At 35.4% G+C, this 14,485-nt stretch overlaps 1 protein-coding gene across 3 annotated transcripts; it reads left to right on the top strand.

Annotated features, from left to right (window-relative positions):
• The first annotated feature begins 1,462 nt into the window (after positions 1 to 1,462).
• LOC149174773 (uncharacterized) lies at positions 1,463 to 13,987 on the top strand. 3 transcript variants are annotated; one of them, XM_089419413.1, is made up of 2 exons: positions 1,463 to 2,076; positions 13,486 to 13,987. In XM_089419413.1, the coding sequence occupies exon 1, from the start codon at positions 1,606 to 1,608 to the stop codon at positions 2,053 to 2,055; it is 450 nt and encodes a 149-aa protein (XP_089275539.1). In that variant the 5' UTR covers positions 1,463 to 1,605; the 3' UTR covers positions 2,056 to 2,076; positions 13,486 to 13,987. The 3 variants fall into 3 exon arrangements, with proteins under 3 accessions (XP_089275539.1, XP_089275538.1, XP_089275536.1); XM_089419412.1 differs by having other exon boundaries at positions 13,167 to 13,987; XM_089419410.1 differs by having other exon boundaries at positions 8,902 to 13,987.
• Positions 13,988 to 14,485: the final 498 nt, after the last annotated feature.

Raw genomic sequence — 14,485 nt, 5'->3', positions numbered from 1 at the left:
AGCACTTACCAATGCCTACAAAACTGTAAGAACATTTATCAATATAATCCATATCAGCTTACCTACTATTTGCATCAATATAAAATATCAAAACATAAACATAAATCACATTGTAACTCAAACCGTCATGATATGGGTTGTGTCCATAATCCTCTTTTCCTACCACACTTACGAAATAGTCAGTAAACACTGATAAACATGATATAACTATCATATAGTGGGCATCTTAAATGATCACATGTAAATGCCATAATCAACAACATTATCATTATAATGAAACTAAATATCATAATATCATGAAATACATGTCTCATCAAAATACAAAAAATGTTTGGATCATCATAATGATTTCCTCAAAGAATAATGTACAAGTCCAATGATGTCTCAAAGTCAGGATAGTGTAAATCTTAGGTCGGTTAGAGCAGAACAATACATACATCTCCTCTTAAATCTAGAATTTGTCCCGAAGCCTCAAAACAAGAAAGGAAAATAATGATACATCTCTTTGTCATCCTCGCAAGTGGCCAAACTTGGACTATAACTACCCCACTAGACCTTTACTTGGTTTACTAGTTGTCGTATAACCTGTAAAGTTGCTGGTCCAAAATGCAAATTGACTTTGTCCTTACTATTCCCTTGTTCATGACATGCGAATAACCCAAGTTAATAACATGCAAATGAGAGACTTATTCACTTTATTGCGCTGAGAGGCACATTTCTACAATGTAGTATGAGGGTGATGTGTGATTTTGTCCATGTTCAACGTGGAGTTGACATGCATCCCTTCATCCCTTTTCTCCACTTCATCCCTTCTCTCGTCTTGTTGTTTTTTGGTTAAATCTTCAATGAGGAAGAAGTTTGAGCCTTTCAAGAGTTTATTTTTGCCCAAACGCTGGTGTTTGTCTTGTACGCTTGCCATGGTGAATTTTATGGGTCGAGGTCTCTCTTCACATATCCTCCCAACCCTTCTTGCTTGACAAATTTGCCATTTCCAATGTAGTTTCTCTTTCAGAAAATCTCTTGTCAAATTAAGAGTACTTTCATTCTTCCCATAATCACTTATTCTCTTGATAATAAAGTTTGTTTTCCTATCCTGTCTTTCTTTGTGTTCTTTTTCCTGTGCTCTACGAGCACTTGTATCTTCTTCTTCCTCTATCCTTATGTAACCATTAGCGTCTTAAGCTCTAGCTTTGATTTCTTTTGGACTATCTTTCCCAATGTTCCTTTTTGCCTTCTTTTTGGAAATATCTATTTAGTGAGATACTTGTACCTCTTCCTGAATTTGTTTGGAAATTATCACATCCTTATTTAATAATAATAATAACAACTTTTCGATAGGGAAGTTTCTAAAGGTTTTAATTAAAAGATTTGATTAGGAGAGTACAATTTCAAACCAAACTATTTAATTGCAACTTCCCTCATCTTCATCGTTCTCATCCTCTAGATGCGGTTTGATAATAGATTTGGGGTTTAGGGTTTTAGTCATGGTGAAGAATGCGTTGCGCCCCTCCTTACCAAACTATTTAATTGCAACGTCCCTCATCTTCATTGTTCTCATCCTCTGGATGCGGTTTAATAATAGATTTGGGGTTTAGGGTTTTAGTCATGGCGAACAATGCATTGCGCCCCTCCTTACCAGTATCCCTTGTTTCTGCTTCTGATTCAGCTCCTGCTTCTATTTCCACTACTAAAAAAAGCAAGAAGCCCGACCCAGCGGAGCTGTTAGCTCTGTACGAGGCTAAGGGTTTGAACCCCACCGAGGCATCCCACCAGGCCATCAAGGACTTGCAGAACGTCATCTCAAATCTTTTGTATAGCTGCGCACGCTCCTCGGAACGAGACCAATCCTCTCAGCAGGGCATCTCTTCAAAGATCGACTATATCAGCACCCGTCTCTCCTTGCTGGAAATGAAGGTCGATACTAAGCCCGGCATAGCCCAGACCTTGGTTCTCGGAGTTTCAGCCAGTGCGCTTGTACAGGCCACACCTCACTTTTTTAGGGCTGCCTGCAACATATGGTCCGGCTTTCGAAACTCCATGAAGGGAAATCCATAGCGCCGTGATTCTTGATTGAGGGTTAGTTCGCTACTATAACCTGGTGATTTTTTAATCAATTTTTTGCAGAGCTTATTTTCAGGGTCATGTCTTGTTTCATTACTTCTCAGTGTTTTAGGTCTGTTAAATATAGTTGTATGGAATGCATATTCCATTTACATTTGGATTACCATGCCACAAAATTAATTTGTTCCGAAGGAATGACAGGCAGAGTAGCTTTGTGTGTTTTGAAAAGAGCTTTCCGTGGGCTCACATCACTTGCAAAACATTAATCACTTCCACACATATGCTACCCAACTTTTAACGACATTGCTAGATTTAGCTGGTTTGAGGAAATTTGGACTTCCTTAATCGTGGCTTCAGAAGGCTATTATGATGTCAAACATGAGCTATTTATTTCAATTTCTAATTTGAAGGTATCTATGTTGGAAACTGGAGGAGTAGAAAAAAAGTGTGCCACTTGCTCAGCTCAGGGAGCAGAAGTGTTTATGTGGGAATGAAAGAAAAGCCCTAATTTTGGTTAACCGGGGAAGGGGTGAGTTCTTGTTGACTTCCTTGTGCTTTACTCTGCCTTGGCATATTCAGAAAACTCTACTGATATTATCTGCAATGTAAATAAATCCTATAAAGGAAATAATAATTGCTCGAAAGTGTGAGGAGTATCGACCACCCAACTGTGTATTAATGGGAATTGCTGAGCATTAAGTTCATTACTCACCCAAGGTCATGCTGGGGAGTCATGCCAGTTATACTCTCTACCATTTAATCTCGGATTTGATATGTCATATTTTGGATGGGTTGGCTATCTCTGCGGATGACGGAATCTTGAGTTTCACAACGTTCAATGCACTCGACTTATTACATAGCTTGATGGTACTGGGTTAGACACAACATAAATTAGGTCATAGATCATCCCACCTTATCCAGATAGTAGAATGTACTTAAACTTTTTCATTCCAAACAGATGGATATATATTTCTTAATAAATTAGTTTTTCTGTTACTGGCTTTTGCAAGTATATCTATATAACTGGCTATGTGTTATGAGCAATTTTGAGCTTTGGGATAGAGAAACATTATCCCATCTTTTCTTAACATATTTGAGTTTTGGGATAGAGAAACATTATCCCATATTTTCTTAACAGCTGAGAGTTAGAGTAATTATCTAAAAGTTTGAGAGGTCAAGATTTGGGGGAGGAAACCAAATCTTTATGGGAATTAGAGGTATTGGATTCTGTAAATTTTCCTTTTTGGATGGGTTTTATTTTCAGCAACCATCATCAGGATGAGTTTTATTTTCAACAACCATCATCAAGGAGGAAAGTTTGTTTGATATTTATGTTTTTGTGGATTTATTTTTATTTAATACCTTTTCAACATTTTTGGATCAACAATATTCTTTCTTTTTCTTTGGATGGCTGATTGGCATATTTTTAATCCACGCATGTAGATTCTTTGGATGGCTGATTGGCATATTTTTAATCCACTTATTTAGATAAAGTTACTTGTATACTTTTTAGCTTTTTAGTTAAGGTTAATGAGCTTTGTTTGTTTGGGGTAGTTCAATTGGCAATGGCAGTGGAAATGAAGTCTTACTGTCTAACCCAATCGGAAGTCTTAGTTTCAAAAGTCTTGTCCTATCCTCGATCGGGGTGAGAAGTTGAACATGATAAAGATGTAGTCTTACCAAACTTACAAATAATGAACTTTGTTTGTTTGTATGTATTTTTCTGTGTATTCATATGTATAAGAACGAATATCCTATACATGCCCTAGTCATTGGTGGAATCAATATAATAAAAAATGGAATTTTCAGATTTGGAATCCATTTTTTTCTTGAAAAATCTCTCTTTTTTTTTTTTCTTGATAAATTTTGATTTATATTAATTTTAACAGATATTTTGATAATATTAAAAGAATTAGTTTAATTTATCTGAAATCGGTCATGCAGGGACTAATTTAATTTCAACACATATTTTGATAATATTAAAAAAATTATTTTAATCTATCTGAAACATATTATACCGGGATTATTTGAATACTAAAATCTATAGAAATGTATATATTCTATATTTTTTTTGGATTCAAATTAATGATCTTTTTGGGAAAAATACATATTTTTAATCATTAAATCTATTTAATTAAAAAGTATATATAACAAACAAATTAAAAACAAAAAATTGAAAAAAATACCTACTCTTCTTAAAAAAAAATGTTATATATAAATAATTTTAATCAATAAATACAAATTTATTGAAATAAATAAATCCACTATTGTTATTTTTTGCAAAGCTATAATTCTATATCCATAATAATGAAAGTGTTAGTGACTCGATCATCTTTTTGGGAAAATGAGCAAAGTGACATTAATACTTCCAAGTCTATTAAGTTGATGGTTACTATTACAAAAGGTTCCAAATTGTTATAAAAATGTTCGACAAAACATAATGTTTACATTTATGATCACAAAATATGATTGAGGTTGTATTTGTGTTTACATCTATGTAGTATAATATTAAATGTGGCAAAGCAAAAAACATAAAGCAAGTAGTATTAAATGTGGGAAAGCAAAAAACATAAAGCAAGTAGTAGATATTATTTATATTTATTTATATAAGTAAATAATTCTTTTTAAATTAAAAATAATTATATATATAATTAAGATTTCAAAAAAAGAATCCATGAATACGATTTTTATGACATTGTCATGTTGTTTATTATATATATATATATATATATTGGTAAATAATTTTTTTTATTAATTAAAAATAATTATATATGGTTAGGATTTTTGAAAAAATTAATAAATATTAGTAGTTTTTTTTTGATATTTCTATGTTGCTTATACATTATATATATATATATATATATATGTTGGTAAATAAGTTTTTTTATTAATTAAAAATAATTATATAGAGTTAGGATTTTTGAAAAAATAAATAAATATTAGGAGTGTTTTTTAGGCTGACATATTGTTTTTGAAAAAAATATTTGGTGTTTTTTGAGACTAGTAAGTGGTTTGCCAATAAAAAACTAGCTACAATCATGATTATATAGAAAACTTTTTAAAGATTCAAGATTTCAAGGAGGGAAATGCCTTTTACATTGACATGATTTTCTTTGAGTTGATATATTGTTCACTGGATTCCTGGATCAATGCCTTATTGCTTGTGGCCTCACTTTTTGGATTCTTTGTTTTGTGTGAAGACCACTTTGAAATCATTCATGTAAATCTTAAAACTAGATTGTGAAGAACTCAAGCTTAGTTGGTCTTTTTCCTTGCTTCAAAGATAAACATTGTACAAAATATTAGCTTGATGAGTTGGTATATTTCTCATATATTTTCCATGCCATTCTTCTGCAGAAAAGTTGGTCATGGATAATCCAGATCATGTTTCTTTTGGTAGGGCTTTTGCTTCAACTTCTTTTGATAGAGAGCTAGCCATTTTCTATGGTAATGGATTTTATTGGTGCTATTTAAGAGACTTTTGCATGGGTTTTGTAGGATTTAGTGGGGGTTTATGGGATTTTCCTTCTGTTGATTGCATGCTTGATTCATCGTTGTCTTATGCTGGAGACACCTTTGGAGAGGAGGGAGGCTTGAACCTATTCCTAAATGTAGGAATTTGGTAAGGATTGTGAGGTACCTTGATTACTCAAATTTCTTTTTCTTTATGAAACTTTCCCAAATCATTTTTGCTCTTTTTAAGAAGGGTGTTTTTTAGACAATTCTTTGGTATTCATTGGACAATCCCTAATAAGACACTCTTATCCATGACAATGTGTGCATCTAAAACGAACATGCTCATAATCTAGGGATTGCTTCCAAGCACTATCATAATAATAAATGTCTATGGAGGTTGGAAGAGGATGAAAGATATTCATATAAACGTAGGTCCAAGTATACGATGTGTACCTCCCTCTCTTAGTAGCCTTTGATACTTTGACAAAGTTATTGATAACCTCAAGGGTTTTCTCCTCCCAATACTCCTTGGTAAGAGAAGAATTGTACCCAAACTGGGGTAGAAAGTAAGTCTTCTTTCTCTGGATTATATTGCTCATTCCAAAATTGCATGAAGACTTTACATTGTTAAAAAAATACGACCCTCCAAAACACCTTGATTTGTCTTCCAAATTAGAGAAAATCACTCTGAAGAATCTTTCTGCCCCTGTATTCAATTCTGTTTGACCATGCAGATTCCATTTGTTTTAGATCCACCTAATTAAAGACTTTTTAGAAGGCCATACTCCAATGAATTTGCAGATCAAAGTGTGATCTTGTGTATATTGGATATATTCTTCAATCTTGCTAGATTTAACTTCATATTTTGGATCTTGCATCGCTTTTGGTAGACAATGCCTTGGATTTCTGGCTTGCCAATGGAGGTTTCGTTGTGGAACTAAAAACCCCATTTTGCCCACTTGCTCTATGAAAAAGGATGTCAAAGATGAGATTGAATAAAAATACTAATATATCCAAAAACATTATGAATTTTTGAAACAATCTAACTAAAGGAGGGGATCAGAGCTTTCTCTTACAGGATCAAGATTGGATGACAATGTACAAGAAACCTTGACATTGCAAAGTGTAAAATGAGCCATCCATGCTTAGCTCTGAGATAAGGGGCTGTGCCCCTTTCTTTAGCCACATTATTTCAAGAGTTCTCAACAATTTTGGATCTATTGGTATTCCCCTTCAATCTCCTCATCTTCAACATTCTTTTCATAGTAGAGCAGCTGGGCGAAGTGGGGTTTATGGTTTCATAGCAAAAAGTCCAATGGGTGCACTCGACAAGCTAGAATTCCAGGGTGTTGTCTACTAAAAGTAGCGTAAGATCTAAAATATGAGGTTAAATATAGAAAGATTGGAAAAATTATCTAGTATATGCAGCATCGCACTCTAATCTACAAATTCATTGGATTATGGCCCTTTGGAAAGTCTCTGATTGGGTGGATCTGAAATACATGGAACTTCCATGGTCAAATAGAATTGGAGCTAGGGGCAAAATGATTATTTAGTCATTTTCTCCTGCTTGTAAGATAGATTAAAGATTTTTGAAGGAGGGCTGTATTTTTTTAGAAATGTAAGGCTTTTCATGGGATTTTGGAAGGAGCAGTTTAATTTGGAGAAGGAAGACTTCTTTGTTTCTTCGGTGTGGGTACAACTCTTTTCTCTTCCCAAGGAACATTGGGAGGAGGAAACCCTTGAAGGCATTAGTGTTAGGATATTCCGACACATAGGATATAGTTAAGTTCAACTTGGTCTAGTTTAGAGTTAGGTAAAGTGTGTTTCTTTACCGTTGTACATTTTGTAACTTACAATCCGACGGTCACGATATGTAGTGATCTGACGGTTCACTCTCACCTCGGTATTACCGACACTTGATCCGTGGCTTGACACCCGATTGGTCCATGAGTTCTATTTAAAGCGCATGGAGGGTCATTGTTCGGGTAATCCGTGCATGAGAAAAGCTTATGTAAATTTTCATTCTTTGATTAATAAATTGCCTGTAGTACCCACGTTGGGACAGGCCGTGGACTGTTTCCCTCCTTGCACTCTGAGGGTTTTAACCACGTCAAAAATACTGGTGTATTGATTTGAGATCTGGTTGTGAGCGGTGTCCTTTTGGTATTCTTTCTGTGGAACTTATCCTGTAAATTCCTACATGGGATCAGAGCCATGCCCCGAAGTTAGCCAAGTGGATGAATCCTCGGAATGTTGAACGAAGGTGGTGGGCCCCGGTAATATCATGATGGGATCCGTGGATGAGCTCGGTTAGACAGGCGGTGTGCTCCGGATTCTTCATGGACGTGTCCTGGCCCCAACACGGTGAAGAGGAGTTGACCTGGGATAGAGCAAGCTCTCGAGGTAGGTGGTGCTCCATGTAAGGCGTGTGCTTCCAACGCATTGGAGCAGAGAACCCTGGTTGGTAGAGAGTGGACGGATGGATAATCGTTTGAGGGGAGGCTCGATGGTCCTTTGTTCGAGGGGAGGATTGTTGGGTATATGACCAAATAGTCCCACATTGACTAGAAGTGGGGAGGTCCTTATATGACATTTTGGTCCTTGCAAGAATGAGTGCCTAGGTCCTTGCATGAATGAGTGCCCGTTTTTCCACTGTATGCAGGATGGTAGCAATGACTTGATTGTTGCATTGTTGAGATAGATATCATGGTGTGAGGATTCTAGGTGTCTAGGTTTGTTCTCGAGGGAGGTATTAGACCCTAGGGGCAATAGATGGCAAACTCTTAAAATAATAAAAACAGAGTTTCCTTGCTCTGAATCATACCATTGGTGTATTTCTCTCCTTTTTTACACTGAAATTTGTGAATAGTTGCCTCAACATAAGACCTGTTAGCTTTTATGCTCTAGCTTCTGTATCGTAACATTGATGAGAAATATAGAAGGCTGGCCATGACTGTGCACAGGAATTTAGCAGCATTAGGATAGACCATTCAATGATTGCATGATTAGGCAAAGAAAAATAAAAGGTGCCCCATGCTCAACCTCAGAAAATATGTGTTCCCTCAAATTCCAACCAGTGTGAATTTTAAGGGATGCAAATGAAGATTGAACTTTGCAGACATTTCTGTAATCAGTTAGACAATCAGTTTGTAAGAGTCTACCCCTTGTAGGCAAGAGTTTAGAAAAAAGTGTAGAGATGTAAATGAAAGCACTGGAAATTTCTCTCCCTGCACTTTGATGGGAGGCTGAAAGTCTTCCAAGTACCAATCAGTTCTTGGAATTTTGTACTAATATGCTGTCTGGTTCAGCTGTAGCCTATTTTAATTTAACATCTAACAATCCACTGTCCCTAGTAATTTTATGAATACTTCCTTTACATAGGGACACTAAATCTACGTTGAACAGAGAAAGGAGACTGATTTTGGAGGAAAATCTCATGCTATATAAAGCCTGCATACTTCTAATCCATTTGCATTCATCATCTTCAAGATTCCAGTAGCTTTTAAGTTTAGTTTAGAAAGAAGATCTGGGGATCATCATCTTGTACAATTCTCTTGTTTTGTATATTGAAAAAGGGACACCATATCTCCAACTCCAGTCACTGCCATTCTGAGAAAGGGGAACAGCTAGTCCAATCTTAGATTTAATTTCTTTTCAAGTTCAAAATAGGCTTCACAAATATTCAAAAGGCGACTTTGTCACTCTCTGGTAGCACCGTAGCTGTTTGCATTTGAGTCATAGTCCTTTGCAGCTATGATCAACATATTCATAACTGAATGCCTAAGGGAGGGAACATACTCCAACCTCGTTGAAAATATTGTTCTGTTTCTGTAATCAGTTAGACAATCAGTTTGTAAGAGTCTACCCCTTGTAGGCAAGAGTTTAGAAAAAAGTGTAGAGATGTAAACGAAAGCACTGGAAATTTCTCTCCCTGCACTTTTATGGGAGGCTGAAAGTCTTCCAGGTGCCAATCAGTTCTTGGAATTTTGTACTAATATGCTGTCTGGTTCAGCTGTAGCCTATTTTAATTTAACATCTAACAATCCACTGTCCCTAGTAATTTTATGAAGACTTCCTTTACATAGGGACACTAAATCTACGTTGAACAGAGAAAGGAGACTGATTTTGGAGGAAAATCTCACGCTATATAAGCCTGCATACTTCTAATTTATTTGCATTCATCATCTTCAAGATTCCAGTAGCTTTTAAGTTTAGTTTCGAAAGAAGATCTGGGGATCATCATCTTGTACAATTCTCCTGTTTTGTATATTGAAAAAGGGACACCATATCTCCAACTCCAGTCACTGCCATTCTGAGAAAGGGGAACAACTAGTCCGATCTTAGATTTAATTTCTTTTCAAGTTCAAAATAGGCTTCACAAATATTCAAAAGGCGACTTTGTCACTCTCTGGTAGCACCGTCGCTGTTTGCATTTGAGTCACAATCCTTTGAAGCTATGATCAACATATTCATATGTTTCAAATATCGTATAATGCTTTATCTTTTCAAATTTGTTGACATATATATTTGAAAATTTCTACCAATCACTGATTCCAATGTTCAGTAAAACCAAAGCACCCAATCCACAACTGAACTCTCATTTTTGGTAATATGCAAATAGCATGAAGAACACGAGAACATTTCTATAATTTTACACAACTACTTTATGCTTCTCTAAAGAAACTGATACATGGATCAACAAGCCAAACATAGTATAATGCTTTACCTCTCATTTTTGTGTATATATGATATATAGCTAATGTAATAAAATCTGTGAAACAGTCCTGCTTTTTAAATTGAAAATCACTGAAATTTGTGAATTGCCATGGCCTTCCTGCAATAATTTAGAAGGTTTAAACCCTTAACTTACCATTTGTGTTTTCAGTCTAGTCTACTGTACTCAGTTCTTTACCTTTTTCCTATGTCTGCATAATTTCTATTATGTAACATGACTTTTATATGTCTTCACAAGTCACTGTGATATTATTTTCCACAAGGTTGGGGTCATAAGCTTCCCTTTCTATTCATTCATCATTGCTTGTGCTCCCTCTTTAATCGATACTAATTGACTCTATGATGTTTGCCTCTAAAGTATCCTGAGGAAATTTTAAATTGTTATTCCATTTCTTCTAGGCTATTGTATATAGAGGGATATGAACATTTGTGAATGAATTTTGTGCTTGTAAGTTGTTATTCCATTTCCTCTAGGTTATCTTAAGTAGATGAATAGGAACATTTTAAAATAAATTTTAGATGAGAAGACAAGATGGCTTAATCTCGATTGCACGTTTATAAATATTTGGTTCATGACACAACAAAGGTTTCAAGTTTTCAGAAAGTTTTCATTGGTCTTTTGAAGTTGTAGTGATTTAAATCAGGTCAATTTTTACATGACTTTATGAGCCTTGTCCATGTAATGTCCACAAGCAATGTGACCCTGTGGTAAGTACTAAGTAGTTCATCGACATAATCCTTAAGGCTTAGATACCACTAGCTCCACAACCTATTTAGTATTTTCTGAACACATGGGCATAAAGTAGAGCACAAAATATGCAAAATGGAGATGTCATTCTGTCTACACGGGTGGGTCACATGACCGATTGCACGTTTATAAATATTTGGTTCATGACACAACAAAGATTTCAAGTTTTCAGAAAGTTTTCATTGGTCTTTTGAAGTTGTAGTGATTTAAATCAAGTCATTTTTTACATGACTTTATGAGCCTTGTCCGTGTAATGTCCACAAGCAATGTGACCCTGTGGTAAGTACTAAGTAGTTCATCGACATAATCCTTAAGGCTTAGATACCATTAGCTCCACAACTTATTTAGTATTTTCTGAACACATGGGCATAAAGTAGAGCACAAAATATGCAAAATGGAGATGTCATTCTGTCTACACGGGTGGGTCACATGACCAGTCTTCACACTTTACATCTCATTTTTGTGTATTTTTGAAGCTGTAGTGATTTAAATCAGGTCATTTTTTACATGACTTTATGAATACGCTTCTTTTGCTAAAGCTTTAAAGAAAGTTCCCCATTCTTCCCCTCTCTCCCACAAGTGGAAGAAAATCAAATAGGTAAAGAAAATAGAAAGAGATGGTAGCAAATCTTTCTCTAGGATATCTCTTTTAACTCAATGTTTAAGGGAGGGAACATACTCCAACCTCGTTGAAAATATTGTTCTGTTTCTCTAATCAGTTATGCAATCAGTTTGTAAGAGTCTACCCCTTGTAGGCAAGAGTTTAGAAAAAAGTGTAGAGATGTAAACAAAAGCACTGGAAATTTCTCTCCCTCCACTTTGATGGGAGGCTGAAAGTCTTCCAAGTGCCAATCAGTTCTTGGAATTTTGTACTAATATGCTGTCTGGTTCAGCTGTAGCCTATTTTAATTTAACATCTAACAATCCACTGTCCCTAGTAATTTTATGTCACTACATGTACTCAATTGAATGCATGGTTTGTACATTTAGTATACCCTCCAATTTGCTCTATTGCAGTGCTTTATTTAACATGCACACAGAAGCTTCAGCCAATGACCCACTGCAGGATTTAAATTGCTCCTTGGGTCCATCAATTCCTTAAACTTGTTTAATCTGTAGGTAGTTAACTCCACAAATCATGTTTCCTGAAGCATAAACTCTCCCTTTAATCTGTAGCTCACTACATGTACTCAGTTGAATGCATGGTTTGTACATTTAGTATAACCTGCAATTTGCTCTATTGCAATGCTTTATTCATAAACATGGGTGCCATCCATTAAGGTTACTGATCCTACCCAGGAGTGTAAAGTGCCTAGGCACAGTCTGTTCTTGGTGTGGACCCACGAGCTGGTCCATAAGTATCTGTGATCTACTATGCCCTGACAGATGCTTGATGTTAGCACTAAATTCATGTTAGAATGCCATCTTAAATTAGAAGTGCACCTAGCAGTCTGCAATTATTCAAATGTACGGTCTACCAGAAGAAGAAAAAAAAACAAATATGTGCAACAATCCCTCCCTCTCACTGATGTCAAATGCTATGAATTGGCCCCTGCATCATTTTTCTTGCTTTTTGTGGCAGACTGTTGAGAAAATAGTGGCATTGATTGAGAGGAAGCATTATTTTCTAGTTTGTAGGTAGGAGGGAAATTCTGGAATCTATTTCCATCATATGTGCTTGAACTTTGATTCCTTCAGCTTTTGCAAATAGAGATGATATTAAATGCACAATCATTATAATCAAGTAGTATATTTCATGAGCATCACCAATAATACATAACAGGATATTGATTTAAAAATCTGTTACACCAGCTGTACACTGTGCAACTTGTGTAATGAACTGTGTATATTCAATACTTTAATGTCATATCAACGTTGCAATGACATCTTCATGTTTATGCAATTTATGTGTAACTGTTTTAGTCATGTATCCTAAACTTCTCATGACATTGAATCTATTCCTGAACTTTGATGGGCCACTACTAACTTGTGGGTGGCTAAGATTCTCCATCATTTTCAGTGGCTTCCTCATGCTGAACATCTAGTTGATTTGTTTGAGGTTCTCAAGTTGTCATGCGAAACGACTCATCCTGTTCATTATGTTCCCATCATATGGGTGCATGGTTTGTACATTTAGTATAACCTGCAATTTGCTCTATTGCAGTGCTTTATTCATAAACATGGGTGCCATCCATTAAGGTTACTGATCCTACCCAGGAGTGTAAAGTTCTGGAATCTGTTTCCATCATATGTGCTTGAAGTAGTAGATTTCATGAGCATCACCAATAATACATAACAGGATACTGATTTAAAAATCTGTTACACCAGCTGTACACTGTACAGTACTCATACGTTTATAAACAGTAGCTTATGACACCAGTTAATCCTATCAGCAAACTGTGCATTTGGCCAATTCAACTTACAAGATCATCTGTTTCCTTCCTGCCTCAGCAAACACCCTAACAATGCCCTTCAATTCTCAGATTACACCTTGCTGTTTAGCCAGAGGTGCCCTAATAGGCCTTGCTGCCCAGATCAGACTTCAGAAAGGATTTCGCTGCCACATTTGACCCTCAGAAGGATCTGCTGCCAAGATTGATACCTTAGCAAGGGTTTGCTGCCCAATTTGACCTTCAGAAGGGATCCACTGCTACAAATAACACTACAGGGGTAGTCCGTGGTTAACAACAGAGCTTCAATGGGAGCCCATGTTGTCACTATTGTATGATATATGTCAATAGTCAACCTTTGTGTAACTTCTGCCTGTACACAATTTGAATTATCAGCACTTTCCAGCTCAAGGCAGGGACTTGCTGCCATGCAGCACCCCTTGTTTATATATAATATATAACAGTTACCATTTCAAATTAAATGGGCAACGATAAACTAATTACCACTTAAAGGGGTGAGAATAAAATCATTCATGTGACCTTCAAGCTTTGTACTATCTAGTGTTTGGTTATATGTTTTACGTGTACATGTGGCATCACCTTATGAATACTATGTTCTATAATTTTGAATATTATATCTGGATTTGGGTTGTGAAACGCGATTGCATTATATAGGATTGTTGTGTTATATGATGTTTGCTAGCATTGTTTGTATCATTATATTTAAATTTCATGCAATTTTTCACATGTGATGATCTTTTATCTTTCCATTTTTTGGGTTAATTAGAATAGGGAGAAATTGTATTAACATTGTTGAAGTAGAGTTATAAGCAAGCATGTAAAAAGAGGTGATGTAATAATAAAATAAATTTTGTAACTTTTACATACCATATATATAAAAGTTTACCATTATTAATATTATATAATTAATTTATGTGGGTATGTTATTTAAGGAAGATTTTAAATGCAAATAATTTTAAAAACATATAATCTAATTAAAATATTTTAGCTAGCAATTTCCTATTATCTTTCAATAAAGTGAAGAGAAGTGAAAAGAGGTTTGTTCACCTACTTCTCTGACTTTACAATGATG

This window comes from Pinus tabuliformis, chromosome 4_1, assembly GCF_031772625.1.
Source record: "Pinus tabuliformis cultivar Carrire ecotype Pingquan chromosome 4_1, CPIR1, whole genome shotgun sequence".
In the NCBI taxonomy this organism is placed as follows: Eukaryota; Viridiplantae; Streptophyta; class Pinopsida; order Pinales; family Pinaceae; genus Pinus; species Pinus tabuliformis.
The sequence above is the reverse complement of the archived record's forward strand: the minus strand, read 5'-3'. Positions and strand labels throughout refer to the sequence as shown.

Coding starts and splice junctions, on each gene's coding strand:
- LOC149174773 (XM_089419413.1), top strand. CDS start 1,606: ATGGCGAACAATGCATTGCGCCCCTCCTTACCAGTATCCCTTGTTTCT.